This window comes from Alosa sapidissima, chromosome 13, assembly GCF_018492685.1.
Source record: "Alosa sapidissima isolate fAloSap1 chromosome 13, fAloSap1.pri, whole genome shotgun sequence".
Taxonomy (NCBI): domain Eukaryota; kingdom Metazoa; phylum Chordata; class Actinopteri; order Clupeiformes; family Clupeidae; genus Alosa; species Alosa sapidissima.
Window position 1 is genome coordinate 9,227,943 of NC_055969.1, and position 15,732 is coordinate 9,243,674.

The window sequence follows — 15,732 nt, forward strand, 5'->3', positions numbered from 1 at the left end:
AATCAATGCCAGTCCAACTGGACTCTGAACGCCCAGCATGCCACCAGGGGCGTTTTTTGGGCTATCTGGTTAATGATGATGTCCAGTAATTATGCGTGGATGGGGCACTGGAATCCTGTTTATTTAGGCCCTTCCTGTGTTGCTGTTCTCAGTGTCCTGTTCAGGTCCTCACTGACACAAAGACATTTAACTGAGCCTCAAGGCAAATTTACTCAATGATTTTCCACTTGGATTTTAACAGTGTTAATATTAAATATCAATGATTATGTTAAATGTAAGTTTAATGTGAATGGATTAATAGCACAGATTTGACTAACAGCTTACATTAGCTAACATTAGATTAATATGAAGAAACATTAATCAAACACACCGTGATAAAGGTTTAGCATGACACAGGAAGAGAGACAGCTAGAGATTGAGAGAGACTTCCTGTGTTAACTAATTCTCACCTGATATGGTGGTTCTAAAGCATTCAGAACCCTTGCCATCGCGCACCGGACACTTGTAGACCTGTCCCGTCGTCTTCTCTGGTTGGCCCTCCAGGGGTGAGCCAATCAGAACCCTGCAAAGGCAAAGGGTTAGCCTCAACCAATGGGTGGAGTTTGAAGGGTTACAAGTTCCACACTTGTACCAGACCACAGAAGCCCATTAGAGATTTATGGGAAAACAGAGGCAACAGCTGAAGCCCATTTAAATAATGTGAAAGGAAAAACACAAAAATGTGATTTTCTGGATGATGTATGGTGGGAAATGAACAGAGAATGAAACCAGACCAAAAACAAGCAATAAGGAGCAAGCAATATCAAGTTTAACAAACTTGGAGGGATTTGATATTTACACTATAGTAATGCAAACACAATAAAATATGTTTTGTGTACAGCATGTTTGCTGAGTGAATAGTGAAAATAAACGCATGAATCAAAAACAAAAACAAACGATATTTCCACCTATTTTCATTTCTGCATGTACCAGTGGAGTTCCTGCAACCATAACTAACAGGATGGATATTTGTGTACTCCCCTCTCCGATTTTTTGATATGACGCTAAGTTGTGATACTCTATCTTTCGCCGTCATGTAAACAAGCGAAGGTCATTAACATTCCTCGCCTCAAATGGACCCTGATGAACTATAATGGATATACTCTAGAACAGGCTCACATTTCTCCGGCGGTTGCACCACAGCTTTGCGGAACTCACTGCGTCTAATCAATCATTATCATCTTAATTTTTTGGTCATATGAAAAACTATCTTGGAGTATTAAAAGCTTTTTTTCTGATAATGTACTTATCTTAATATAACTATTCCTGTCCAAAGGTCATGGGAAAAGAGAAGCCAGTGTCAGCTGACCCCAGTTTGTGTGGATAAATGTTTATTCAGTAGTCAATTTAATGTGAGCGTCATCCGTTACATCTTCTGAGGATAATTTGGATGTTGAGGATACATTGTTAAGACTGATTCATGCTCCCTTTTCCTACAAACATAGATCCAAATGTTCACAGGCTGTTTCTTCCATATCCATAATCTTTTAGAAAACGTGCAAAAAAAAACACAGAGCATTTAAATGACCCTTTATGTAACCATTCTCAGCACTTTCAAGACATTTGAAATTTAAAGCCCAACTCTCAGCCCCAAAAGTATTTTAATGCACCATGCCGAATGGCTCTGACCAGTGGGTGATGTGTAACGTGACACTGAAAAGTGAGATGGTCATTGGGGGCAATGAAAAGGTTATGTGTCTCAGCACCTTTCAACCTAAAGCATGTCAACAGCATATCTCATACTGGTCTCATTAGTGGGCAGGAGCAGGTGGTGGTGGTCAGCTATAGGGAACTCCTACGGTTTCCCCATGGGTCCGCTGGGAGCATCTCTACATAGACATAGGGGTGGCGGGTCATTTACAACCATGTAAAAAGTTCTCAGCTTATCCAATTCAAGGCAAAGACCTGGTTGATTGATTTTATGCTCTGTGTGTTGGAAAGTGGCAAAATGAGTCTACATTGTCTACAAATAGGCATTCTTCCTGGGTGGCAATTCTTCCTCCAGTTGACTGATTGGTGCTATTGGATGCTATTTGACAGGAAGAAGCCAAGGTTTTGGGGACAATTTATGAAAATGGTATTGGATTGTACCAGAACATTTTGTTATGTTTGTCTAAACTAAAATACATCCTCCACTTGAGGAAACCATCGCTGTTTTCAGTTTGAATCACACTACTTTCAGCTGCGCTTACACAAGTCATTGGATCGGATTCAACTTCTCAAACACAGTAAACACACTAATCACTCCCTCCCTCAAACACTCCTAAATTACCCCATGGCTATCCCTAGATGTGCACTGCAATGTAACTCTTATTGTATAAACCCATACAGTCTATGTATAAACCTGACCAACATTACATGGTTATCATATCATAAAATGAGAGTCCTCTGACTTCCTACCCTCTTCCTACACTTCATGCTATGTTGGCATTGGTAAGGAAGGTGATTATAATGCAAGAAGACAAGGCTGAGACTGACATCTGACATGTTTTCAAAATAAGTCAGAGGCTTTGTCCCATGACCTGATTCCCCCCCCCCCCCGATATCTGATTAGATCCGAATGCAATGCTGGCGCATAGGGCATACTGCCTGTCTCTTAGGGAGGTCTGGTGAGGAGATGTTGATGTATTGCAGATGGTGTGGAGCCTGATGCTACTTTAGACCATGAAATGTCAACTTCTGTTTAACCAGCGCATGTTAGAGAGGGCAACAATGTTGAGGAGGTGGGGTGGGGTGAACATGAATTAAACCAGGAACACTTGTGTGTGTGTGAACATCTGAAAAACACATGCCTTGGTGCAAGTGACATCTCGAGGGCCCACTGATTTAGAAAAAGTGAGCTGAGAAGTCACTGCTGAGCTGAAATGTAACCACTGAGATGCCGTTTTCTGAACACTCACCATTTCCCCTCGTTGTTCTCAAACTGCTGCACAGTGTAGCCAAACAAGTCCTCAATGTTGCCACTGAACGACATCCCGTTTTTTTCGTCCACATTAAAAGTTGTTAACGTGGGCAGCAGCACTGCACAGGGAAGAGAAAAAAAAGAGACTGCTTGACGCTATAGAGTAGAGAGACCACCCGAAACAGCCCAGGGACAGCAAGGAGGAAAAGGCAACATGGTATGACAAAGAAAATAACAGGGAAAATAATGCACAGCTCAGGGCAGCTCTGTCTCACACTGGCTTTATTTCTGTCCTGCAACATTGACCATACTGGAATATTAGGCACATCATGTTTATTATTTTGATTTTTGTCAACAAACAACTACTCAGTACTCAACTACGAGTCACAGCGTACGACGGACAGGCTATTTTCTTTGGCGTTTTTATCTGCCTGAAGTGGCTGAATGAGACGCATGGGACTGTGTGGAATATTTGGTTTCCAGTGAGGGCAAGGAAGGCGGCCGGGCCAGAGGAATTTCGTAATGAAACGCTGAAGGACCTCAGTGTGCCACTGTCCCCTCTGTCTTCGTTGACCTTCCTACACAGAGAAAGGGTTTCTTCTCCCGCAGGGGCCTTGTACACACTCTCTCTCTCTCTCGTCTCCTTCTCCCTCTCTCATGTCTCTCTCTTTCTTTCTCTCTCTCTCTCTCTCTCTCTCTCTCTCTCTCTCTCTCTCTCTCTCTCTCTCTCTCTCTCTCTGAGCCCTGCAAATGAGAGTGACGATAAATATAGAGTCCTCAAAAAATCGTCTCATTGTCTGGACTGGCACAGAGGGACCCTTTCACATGCAGCAGTTCTGTGGAATTCCTGCCTGCAATTTATTACAGTAGACTCCTGGATTTCAGAGACGGGGGTGAAAAATATTAACAAATCACACACACGCTATTAAGCAGAGTCCAGTTCAGGGCCTGCCCTAGATGGATGTCAGAATGACAGAAGACCAGAGAAGAAAGAGAGTGAGAGAGAGAGGGAAAGAGAGAGAGGGTTGGAGGAAGAAATGAGTTGTCTGTCTCCACTGACGAGCATCGCAGCTGAACATTAGATGAATTACCGCATCGCTTGGGGACACAGTACTTGAGCTAGTGTGGACATATGGATACAGTACTTCAGTTAAATATAGCGTATACAGACACCAGGTGGTCAAGGAAATTACTTGGGGATGGGGGAATGATTTAGAATATGGAAGCCTTACAGCAACAGATAATCTCAGTGTCAACTTACATGTATTAATTTTTGCAGACAGTTCTATCCAAATCAATTTACAATCGAGATACACCATTCAGACTACAGTAAGTTAGGAAACCCAAAGACTTTGAGCACCACAATACCAGTCAACCTAGCAAGTGCCACAGAGAGCAAAGAGAAGCAGCAGAAATGTATGCGTGACATGTTGAAAGGAAGGGTCTGGTTGCATGTAAAATATATAAAAGTGGTTTCTGATGAGGAGTTCTGTAAACCATCTGCTACGGGTTAGGGTGGACATCACTTTAAAAGACCTCAAGCTTTTGGGTTTTCTGACCAAATGGACAACGCCCCCACCCCCACTCAAAAGGAATCAGCAGCAATTAAAATTTCCATCCAGCCCCCTTCCCCTGTGGCCAGCTAAGGCTATAGAGTCAGACCAAGACTTTGTTTCTGTTTCAAGTCCTTTTATTAGTTCTTTTTCGACTACTAATCATTCAGACAGTCTATCAAAGATCAAATGCAATGCAACAAGCATTATAAGCAAATAATTGTTTTATTCATTAAATGAGTCATCTTTGTAAGATAATTTCTAAATTTCTAAATATTAGTTCTATTACTGCGCTGGACGAGAACACAGATAATCCACATGTTTATTTCTTTCATCTCTTATCTTCTATCATCTTTCATCTCTTAGTTTCTATCATCTTTCTTCATCCTTCTACAACACCACAGAGCAGTGGTTGACTTGAGGTTAGCCAGACAAGCCCCTCCTTAGCAACACTGTCTATACGGTTAACCAGATCAACACTTCAGCGCTACTGACATCACCATTGCCACTTCTATGATTGACCGCAGATGAGCACTGAGACAATAAGAGAACGTGCTAGGCAATAGGTCTGTGTTTTCTCTCTGAGTAACAGTTTTGTTTGGGTAGGATTTTGGAGGCTAGATAAACAGACACAGTTTCCGCTACAATCTCTGATGGGCTTATAAATAGAGAGACAGAGCCAGAGGCTGTGGAAGAGAGAGAGAGGGGGGGGGGGGGGGGGCGAAGGAGTGAGGCTAAGTTCCAGACCATTTAGACTGTTAGCCTCCCTGTCTGCAAAAACAGGACCGGATTAATGAAATGTCCCATCGTGAACTGGATGTTAATATTGCTGTCTGTAGTGAGGACTTTAGGATGGACCCGAAGGGCACTGAGAGCTATAGGTTAAAACAGGGTGAACATGAGAAACCAGAGAGCACAGCAGAAGAGTTTCTACTGTCGTGGTAAACAACTTGGTTAACAAGAGTCAGATAGCTCCAATGGGTAGCATATATGGAAACCACAGCGACTATAGTGCAGTGGAGGTTTAAAGGAGACACCCTCTTTCATATGAAATTATCAGGAAAAGGGTCTAACATGTCACAATTTGCATGACTTGCTCTATCGATTAATTGCGACATTAAAGCAATGGTATGCAACACTGTGACCTCCTTTTTCTATCTTTTTGTTATGATCTTCAAAGTCAGTTGAATGGTTAATGATGGTGTGAGGGATCCATTAACACCCCTGTTGCTCCCTCTAGTTGAACAGGACTGCACTGGGTAGTTCTGCAGTCCAAGACAGACCGTCCTGGTAGAAAAGACTTCGAACCCACAAAAAATCCTTACAACTGCTTTAAAAGTTTTATACAACAGGTATGTTAAATGTCTGTAGGCCTACTCCCATCTTATGCCCATATGTTCATTTCTAGAGTTATTGCCACCTGTGGCCTTCTCATCTACACACAGTCTGAACTACAAAAAAACACTGGAAAGGAAATGAACTGATACCTGAATGTGAATGTCTACTTGGTGAATCTGGGCCCCTAAGACAGAGTGAGAGAGACATTAAAGCTCTTAAGCCATCTTTGCTCATGTTTGGCTGCGCTAGTCTGTTTATTTTTTGCTCATCTGATTTACAGTAATTACCACAGCTCATTACTCCTCACGGAGAGGAACTGCGAAGTCATCAGACGAAATCCCAGCCAGGTAACCCTAGAGCCATCTCCCCGCAGACAAGATCAATTTCCTGGCTAGTTGACCCTAATATGTCAGAAAGAGCGGGGGGAACCAACTATTTTGTTAATTCAAAATGGCGCCTCGCCAAGGAGGAAGCTTTTACATTGATCACAAATGGAGATAATGTCCAGGCACGTTGCCCAGGGGGATAACAAAAAAGAAACACACTCCTTCCTCGGTTACCTCTCCCTTTAGCAATTTTCGGAGGATGAGCCGACACTACCCAGAAGGAAAATGTGTTAATAAAATTGGCTCCAAATTGCCCAATTGCTCAAATAGCCCTCTGGTCATTTTACACACAGTTCACCTTGTCAACACACAAGAACAGACAACACTTTCAAATAAGGAAATGGATACTCAGCCCCACCCACCTGCTCTTAAGCCTTTTGATATGTGGTGGTACTTGAGGGTTCAAGGTTGGTTTATACTAGTAATATTTTCTTTACGGCTGTGCAACTTGGCTATACAGTATGCAAGAGAACATAGTTACGCTGCTATGTTTGAACGAAGGTAGTACATAAAGATATGGTTTTTGGATGGTAAAGACCTTCAATATTTAAAGGGGATTTACAAATTACAGTTACTCTTTCAAACTCTTCTCTGTAGGCTCCTGAATACAGGGAGCCATACAACTTCAAGATGTCAACTCTGACATCTTGAAGGCTACAGTGATATACGATTATTCCTTAGAATGTGATTGGGTGTTTGCAATCATTTTGACCATTCCTGGTGGTATGAGTGAAAAAGTAGCCCTACTGTATATCAAGTGGAGTTCAATTGGTTAAACCCATTTAAAACTGAAACTGGGTGGACCAGGATAAAGCAGCATTATGATCACAGTCCAGTCCACATCTGTCTTTATAAGTTGCTGGAATCCAACCACGAACAGAGATGGACCTCATTACCTCACATAAAAAAGGCCTTACATTTGCTGAGTGCCAGTCCGGCTTCACGGATTGAAAAACTGACCCCCAAATCAGTCAGCGTGGTACAGCACAGATGAGAAGTGGTCAGCAACAGTGGACTGCTTGGCATCAGCAGACTGTTTTAACATGATGGGCCAAAGGCTCTCATCTCTCTCTGTCTCTTGCCCTGCATACTCGTCCTCACAAACTGGCATGACAAAGCAGCTCTCAGACTAATAAAGTTAGAGTCAGAGACAGAGTTAATCTTGTAAATGAGCTCTCGATTAGCATTCACTCTCACCCTATTTCTCTCTCTGTCTTGTCTGCCACACACACACACACACAGAGAGAGAGAGAGCAGCTCCACTTTAATGTTTTCACATGATAGATGAAATGCCATCCTGGCGTTTTGATGTTACTGAGACACACACAGAAAACACAGACACCCACACACACCAAATCTTACCTATGCATGTATGTTTACTTTAGGCTCTATATTCTGTATCCTACTACTAAACTTTTCACTGAAAATCCATGTATACAATACAATTACTTCTACTAGTACTTAATATGTAGGCACTCCTATCCTCTAGTACTATTGACAGATACAGCGATGACTCCTAGCTATATTCTCCTCTGCACTGTAGTTAAACGTTATTCTGTAGCTGTATCTGTAGCCCTGTAGTTTAACAGTTTAAATGTTAAAATGCTTAAATGTTAATAGCTTGAATGTTATTATATATTATATTGCTGTAGTAGTTGCCTCTAAAAATTCTTAAATGTTAATAGTCTAAAAGTTATTCCATTGTTGTAAGTCGCTTAAATGAATACATGTTGTAAATGTAAATAATATAATAACAGTCTTACCAACTAAAGCTTGAAGGCCTTTTAATTATACTCTCAATTACTCTTAGCTTATTGTGTTAATTTAGTTGCAGTCTATACTTTCTCCCCATTGTGTACACATGAGCATCCTGTGTATGTATACAAGAGCATGAGTAGGGCATGGAGAGGGAAGTGGAGGAAGGGACGAGGAAAGGAGAGGGGGGTCATATGTGCCTGTGTATCATATGGGCTGCTGCATATATTTCGTGAGACAAATGGGTTAATAACCTAATGCATGGGCCGTCCCAGCACAGCACAGGGCTCAGGCCAGCAGGAACATGAGCTGACTCTCAGCAGTACTGAATTAGGCAGGATGTATGGAGGCAGCAGACGCCCCACTCTCCATTAGGAGAGAGCCATCAGCAGCAGCTACAGCTGCCCCAGAGGATCGGCAAAGAGGGACCCCCACCACACACACACACACACACACACACACACACCTCTATACTCTCCATACACTGCCCTTTCTAGCCCTCCTCCACCATGACCACCATCTCCCACCCCACACCATCCTATCCCATCCCATCTTCGGAGCCAAGGCCACAGAGCTGCCTGCCGGTGTCCAGTTCCAGATCCTCCGGCTCTCCAGATGTACTCCCTGGCGTCCCCCAGTTTTATTGGCCGCGAAAACGGAGTCACAGGTCCACCCCCGGAATGACATAATACTCCCCGTTGGTTGTCGAAGCTTTTATCCCAGATCTCCCCCCCTTGACCCCACCCCACCCAACCTCTTCTGCCCCCACCACCAACACACACACACACACCCTATCCACCCACACCAGCAAGGGGGATCTCCGCTGCGATCACGTTCGGACACTTACCCACCCAGTGACCTGAAACTCAAAAGAAACACTGAGCTGTGCAACCTTTGCTGCTGGGGATGAAAGCATCCCCTTACATAAACAACCTAAACCTTTAAACTTGCATAGCACTTCAGCAAGAGGTTTGCGGAAGACAGCGCTTCTTCAAAATGTTTCCCATGGTGATCAAAAATACACACAACACCCAGGTCAGGTCACTTCCTGTATCTCACGCATTGATCAGAGGAGTGAAAATAATCTGTGGATGTTACTATCCGTAAGAGAAAGTGGGCCCACGTTTGTCAGTAAATCCCCACCCTTGCAGAGTACAGCTGTTTCTACTGTATAGGTCAATATACAGAGAAATGCTCCAGTGATCATCTATACTACTCCTTTGTACAAGAACCGTAAATCTTTTCAAGGCAGAGGAAATAATAAGCATCTGTATGGGCAGGGCAACATAGACTAACAGCATGTGTAGTAAACATGTTATAGACATTAGTAAGCATCTATAGCTGCGGCCCATTTGTATAATGGCCTATACGGTATGCACTTTGATGGGAGATCCAGGCTCTTCTTGCTTTTGTCCAGCAAAATCCAGACGTGGAGTATAGCATGGGGAATGTTCCTGATAAAAAAAACGTAAAACCAAAAATGAAAAAGTCAAAACCACATTCCCATTCTAACGCAAGGGAACAGGTCCAGGATTGGCTCTCGTAAGCAGAGTGTAAAAGTATCTCCAGGGGGACGCCAGTTAACGTGACACATGTGATTGTTCCGCCCTGGAAGTCCAGTTTCCCACTGGCAGTGGATCCAGATCCCTGCTCCGGATATCAGCCAAATTCACTTCCTACAGCTGCAGGGGGGGAAAGGCCGCTAACCGGAAAAAAAAAGATGGAGCCATTTTACACTGGCCAGAATTCTCACCGTTTGTGTCAATGTGTGTGAACCTAGTTCTGTTCCAAATGCAGCAATTAACATGTCACATCATTGCTGATATTTATATGGTGTACAAACCTCGATCTCAACCACATGACAGGACATGGAACAGTCAGGCTCTTGGTTAATGGCTAAGAGGTTTTACAGTAATCTTGTTGAATTGTAAACAATTCAATTTACAATTTCAAGTGAGCAAAACTCCAATACAAGTACAACAAAAGCCAGAGGAGGGGAAATAAAAAACATCAAGGGCAACTCAATAAACAGCAACACAATAAAAGTCTCTGAGACATTGTTGGAGAGTCCTTCTGTTAAATGTCTCTTTGAGAAGCTGGTATGAGTGCTCTGTATTTGGGCGAGGAGTCCCTGCGGATCTGACCGCTCTGCTAATGTGAAATAGATGGTGCCCCAGGCCGGCTGCATATTTACCCAGCTTGATGAATGACCAGGGGATGTTCTGGGCAGAAGTATGGGGGGGGGTGTGAAGAGAGGACAGAGAGAAAGAAGGAGAGGGAAAGAAAAGAGGGATGGACAGGAAGAGGAGGAGAGGGAGGAGGAGGAGGAGGGGGAGAGAGGCCTGGTGCACAGATGATGCCATTTTGTTCAGCTTTACCCAAAGCCCTCTGTACCAGACCAGCTGCTTAGCATTTAGTGGTCAGCATTATGTGCTGACAGACTAACACGTTTGTTAAGTAAATGCATTAAGTGCATTTTTGTGTGTGTGGAGTCTAGTTATGCATTTGTGTGTGTGTGTGTGTGTGTGTGTGTGTGTGTGTGTGTGTGTGTGTGTGTGTGTGTGTGTGTGTGTGTGTGTGTGTGTGTGTGTGTGTCTATGCCCTACAGCCTGTAAGTGAACAAGTCTGCCTCGTCTGTTGTGAAAACCTGATTGCAAAATGACCCAGGAGGAAATCATTACTCAGCATTACACTCTACAACTGTACCTCTGCTCTGTGAGCATTTAACCCCCTCACCTCGCCTCTCTCCTCCTCTCCCTGCTCAGCTATCCTCTTCTCTCCTCTCCTCCTCTTTTGCCCTTGCCTCCACTCTCTTCTCCCCTCCTCTCCCCTCTCTTCTCCTTTCCTCTCTCCTGTCTGACTCTGTTTTCCTCTCCTCTCTGTCGGGCGAGGCTGTGGCCTTGCTCGTTAAGCCTCCAGGCCAGAGTCTTGCTGCGCTTGTTATTGTGCTAAAGAATAGATAATGTAATCTACGCTGCTCCTCCTCCTTCTTCCACCCCCCCCCCCCCAATCTCTCTGATGCCCTCGCACACTGGCGAGTCACATGACGGAAAAACAGCTCCTCTACGAGTCAAGCATCCTCCCTCAGACACGTTCATCCACCCACCCACCCACACCCCTCCACACTTCCTCTCTCTCTCTCTCCCCGCATGTCTCTGCCTCTCCACTCAAACACAGCCACAACCGTTTTTCTCAGTCTGTCTCACTCATTCTCCGCCCTGCCATTGCTTCACTGACTGCTGTAACTCTCTGAGGTAAAACTTCAGGCCCCATATGGTTGCTATTTTGGGATGATCTGGTCAAAAACCCCACAGCCCATGGGGGTGGGGGTCAGTAGAGCACTGTCCCACACTGTGTTTTCCCATTCTATATTTCTGCACTTAAGGGAGAGTGGGGCAACTGGGGCAAGAGGGGAGAGTATGAGGAACGGGGGGGGGGGGGGGGTTGTCTGCTCTGGGAGAAGTCAGATCACGGGGTCGTGGGTCGTGACCTTGAGGCCATAACATGAGTGGGCTCCTAATGTGGCGTCACACCTGCCCAGGCCCCCACTGCGTCTCGACTTGTTATTCAAACATTTTATGGGAGAGCTGGGTTTCTTTTGCCCTATTACGTTTCATTAGTCAGACCTTAGACTGGTGCACGCTTCACTGATGGAGGTCTTCTGGGTGGTCGGGCTTTGCTTTGGATTAGTAGTAGTCATATAATTTTTTATTTACGCATTTATTTTACTGTACAGCATCATCAGTTTCAAAGAAGTGTTGCAGCTCTATGCTGAGCCACGGCTTCTACAAAACACTTTTAGCTCTGCATACCCAGCATACTTCAGAACATGCAGAAAAAAGGTGTGACTTCCTGAAAAGTATTCTCAGACTGCCGACATCCCTTTTCATCTCCAAGAGTAATAATGAAAGTGTTGTACGGTTAAAGTTTTGGTTTGCTCTACTAGTATTTTGTAACATGTTGTAAAACTAAGGTAGGCTATGTTAGTGAAAGTTTCCATACCAAATCCTTGTACATTCTGGTCAAAATGCTCACCGTCATACTATTTCTCTGAAAATAAATCTAGAGAGGAAAATAACACTCATGATCTATATGTGACGAGAAGTGAATCCATCTAAACAAGACTGCCTGACCAGGAAAAGAATGAAAGAATGCTTTTCTTGGTTTCCAGCTATGAGAGGAGGAGACAGTTCACAACAAGGTCCTGGGGCATCTGGCGAAGAATCAGGATTTACGACCACAGAGGGGTCCTCCGTGCCAGTGAGGCTGGAGCCTGGGCCCGCTGTGTACTTTTTGCTCACTCCAGTTACTTCTCCGGCCCTTAAGCACTCCAGAGGGGCCATCTTTTTTCTCGGCTCCTCTTGCAACGATGCAGAACGCAGCACACAGCACATAGGACACAGGACGTAGCAGGCACATACCACCCTCTGTGACAAGCTAAAACTGATAGTATCCGCCCGTCTCGCTCCTCGCTAGTCTCTCACCACTGAGAGGTCACACCTTGGCAAACTGTCAAAAAAATCTCAGAGAGAGAAATCTCATCTTCTTCGATTATCAAGTTACATCCAATTCCAGCGTCCCACCCCACTAATACCAGTTGCCTTCCCCTCATTCATTTGCATCATGCGCATATCAATTTCTGATTGATGTGCAGTATGTATATTTAATTAGCCATGATAAGTTTACAGTCATAAATCTGTCTGGAGAGGTCATTGAAAAGCATGCTGGGAGTGGGAATCGATGCGGCGAGAGATTGAAACGCCATGGTCCAATGAGGCTGGTATATTATACACAGGGAAGTATAATACACTTTAAAGACTAACAGAGCACACACATGAATCCACTTGAGAAAACAGTGAATTTGCTCTTTAAGAAGCATCTGTTCACAGCATTCCATACTTGAGCCACACACACGGGCGAAAGCACGTGTTCTTATCGCTGCTGCCAGGGCACCACCGGCTGTCTGACATACGATGAAAGGGAGAGAAAGATCATACTACTCCTCCACACCCAGCCATCAGGACTCCTTTCTCCTCCTTACTCAGTTATCTGCGCATAATTGGCATTTCAGTGTCAGACAAGTTGTTTCTGCTTGACCGTTGAGTGTTCACAGCATGACAGAGCTAGGTGCCCATGATGTGGGGAATCTATTCACATGTGCTTAATCATTTGTGCTTAAACTTTTGAAAGAAAGGTTCTTTGCGCTTTCCTATAAAACACAGAAGCATTTCCACAGGTGATGGGCACGGGCAATTCAAATGGATTTAATAAAGAATCATACATCAGAGAGTTGTTTCATGGTTCTCTTGCAGAGAAAGTGTTGATAACCAGTTAAACCTATATCATGCTGTGATGATAGAATATTGCATTATATAACATGTCTATCTAATGGTAATTGACAGCTCAAGCATAATATAATTTCAAAAGTGCATCAGGATCAGGTAAATAAGAAAATGCGAAACATGTCAAATTATCAGGGTAACCACCACATGTGGAGGTGGTAGGCAAAACATCCCAGTACAATACATTAACATGTTTGTCCTAATAAGAATAACACCTTATATAATCTATTCTGTCAGGAATTTGTGTAGCCAGCCATATCTTGCCATGTGTGGCCATTGGCCATGTATGCAAAATATTTGAGCATGTGTCTGTTTGTGTTTTTTGGTTAGGTGAGGTTTTGTGCATGTGATTGGGCATGTATACGTGAATGTATGGTGGCTGTAAGTTCACTTGTCCCACACACGTTTGATTGAAACCAGATGCTGGGCTTTCAGGTCCAAACTAAAAACACCTGCCTTCCCATCTCCTTAGCCGCCACTACAATAACCACATCTGGGTTGGGGGTTGGGGGGGGCAGTCAGTGAGCTCTCATAGCACAACATGGGATACCTCAGCGCAATTCAAACGGCAGCAGGCTGCTCATAGAACGGCAACCGCTGACTTCTTTACAGCAAAGTTCAGCAAGGCAGACGAGGCCACATTCAAAACAAATTAACATGGTTACTCCACTTCTTGAAAAAGCGAGGGAAAACAACATAGTCAGCTATTAATTCTGTGCTCTGGAGCTTAATACGGGGATGTGTGGGTGAGGGTTTCCTTGTGTTACATGCAGGCTTTACTCTGTTGGGACAAACCCTCAGGAGGCAGCCTTGGTAAAGGGAGGAGCTGGTCAGAGCTCCAGGGAGGTTCCAGTGAAGCAAGCAAGCCGAGGCTAATTGAACTGGGCTGGGACCTCGGCGCGAGGTGATTGCTTACTAATACTGGCTCCTATCTCCAGCTGCATCTTTAACTCAATTCTCTAATGAGCGTCACGAGCCCCTATCACATGTGTGCCCAGGAATCTGAGAGAGGGAGGGGGACCGGAGAGAGAAAGAGAGATGAAGAAAGTAGGCTATCTCAGACGTTTGATTTTTTTTTTTCTTTTGAAGAAACAGAGAGGGTATCTGTTTGCCGTTTGCCATCAGTGAGGGGGGTTTATCAAGCATGAGTATGGCAATCTTTATGTCACCCCTGTCGTCCATATTAGCCAATATATTTGTCAATATTAAACGTTCAACTACTTGTTAGTTAATGCTGATAGGTCAACTGCACGTTAGCATCTTCTTTCAACTATGCTCAAAATTCCAGAGGTAAGAAGTTCAACATAACATAACTGACAGACAAGACTTTTCTCCTCTGAATAAATGACAAATGTAAATCAGTTGAACCCCCGCATAGGCTACAGATAGGCAAAAGCGCACCAGCGTGCACAGTGCAATGATGTAGTCTCCCATCAGTTCTGCAACGTTAGCTAAACATGACCACTACTGTCAGGAGCTTATGAAACCAAACAAATATTTCTCTCAATTTTAAAATTTCCAGCTGCAGAAGTTGTTTTTACTGCCAATTTGAACTAGCCTAATCGATTTACAGTGTAGTCTAGTGGCTTGGTAACTGTTAGGTAGTTAGATAGTATCAACTTCAACATCAGCAGATATCCCTTAGGATGGAGAGAATCAACCTCATTGTTTAGTGGCAGCAGACACATGCCACTAAATAACAATTACATACTATATATTTTGATTATATACATCATAACAGCTTGACAAAGACCAGGAAGACCTATTGTGAATGCAAGGCAATGCACTGTCATAGTCATAGTGAGATGCTCTCATCATTAATAATGTATTTCAGAACCATGTAATAGCGCATACAGCAGCCTCAGCAAATAGCCTACCAACGAATACCCGGCGCGCTGAAAGTTTAAGTTATTGTCTTTACATATGAAGAAAAATGTAACTTAGACTACTCACCAAAAAGTGTCATTAAGCCGAAACAAAACATTCCGTAAAGCATCGTGGGATGTTCAGTGACAGCAGCGCGAACCCAATATACCAGACCCTCTCCGTCAGAGGAGCTTGACTCGACTGAACAGCAGTCTCAGGAGGCAATGTAGTTATTGAACTACTCTGGGGCAAGGCATTTCCTGTACACGGCTATCTACGTTTGAAGTCTATTCTAAGCATTTAAATGCTTTAGAGTTCACGACATGAATGCTGTTGACCAGCTGTTGTTTTGTATTGTATAGCACTCACACTAACACCGACGTATTATCAAAGGGCGCGTAAAGAGCGCAACCAATGAGAGGCATATTATACTGCTATCTGAAGGAATGTATTAAATGATGCTGCACTTCACGTCAAATCGGAGTATATCAATAGTGTCAATCAGTTTGAGGAGTAAATAGGTGTGAGTTATTAAGTTATTGACAATAGTT

The 15,732-nt window shown here is 43.8% G+C and overlaps 1 protein-coding gene across 2 annotated transcripts in view; it reads right to left on the reverse strand.

Moving 5' to 3' along the window:
• itga1 (integrin, alpha 1) overlaps positions 1-15,419 on the reverse strand; it is a 45,314-nt gene extending 29,895 nt beyond the window's left edge. For both annotated transcript variants that reach the window (XM_042059302.1, XM_042059301.1), the window contains exons 1-3: positions 15,269-15,419; positions 2,940-3,060; positions 450-562 (exon numbers count right to left, since the gene is read on the reverse strand). In XM_042059302.1, coding sequence (XP_041915236.1) covers positions 450-562; positions 2,940-3,060; positions 15,269-15,311 — 277 coding nt within the window. In that variant the 5' untranslated portion in view covers positions 15,312-15,419. The remainder of the gene's footprint in view (positions 1-449; positions 563-2,939; positions 3,061-15,268) is intronic.
• Positions 15,420-15,732: the final 313 nt, after the last annotated feature.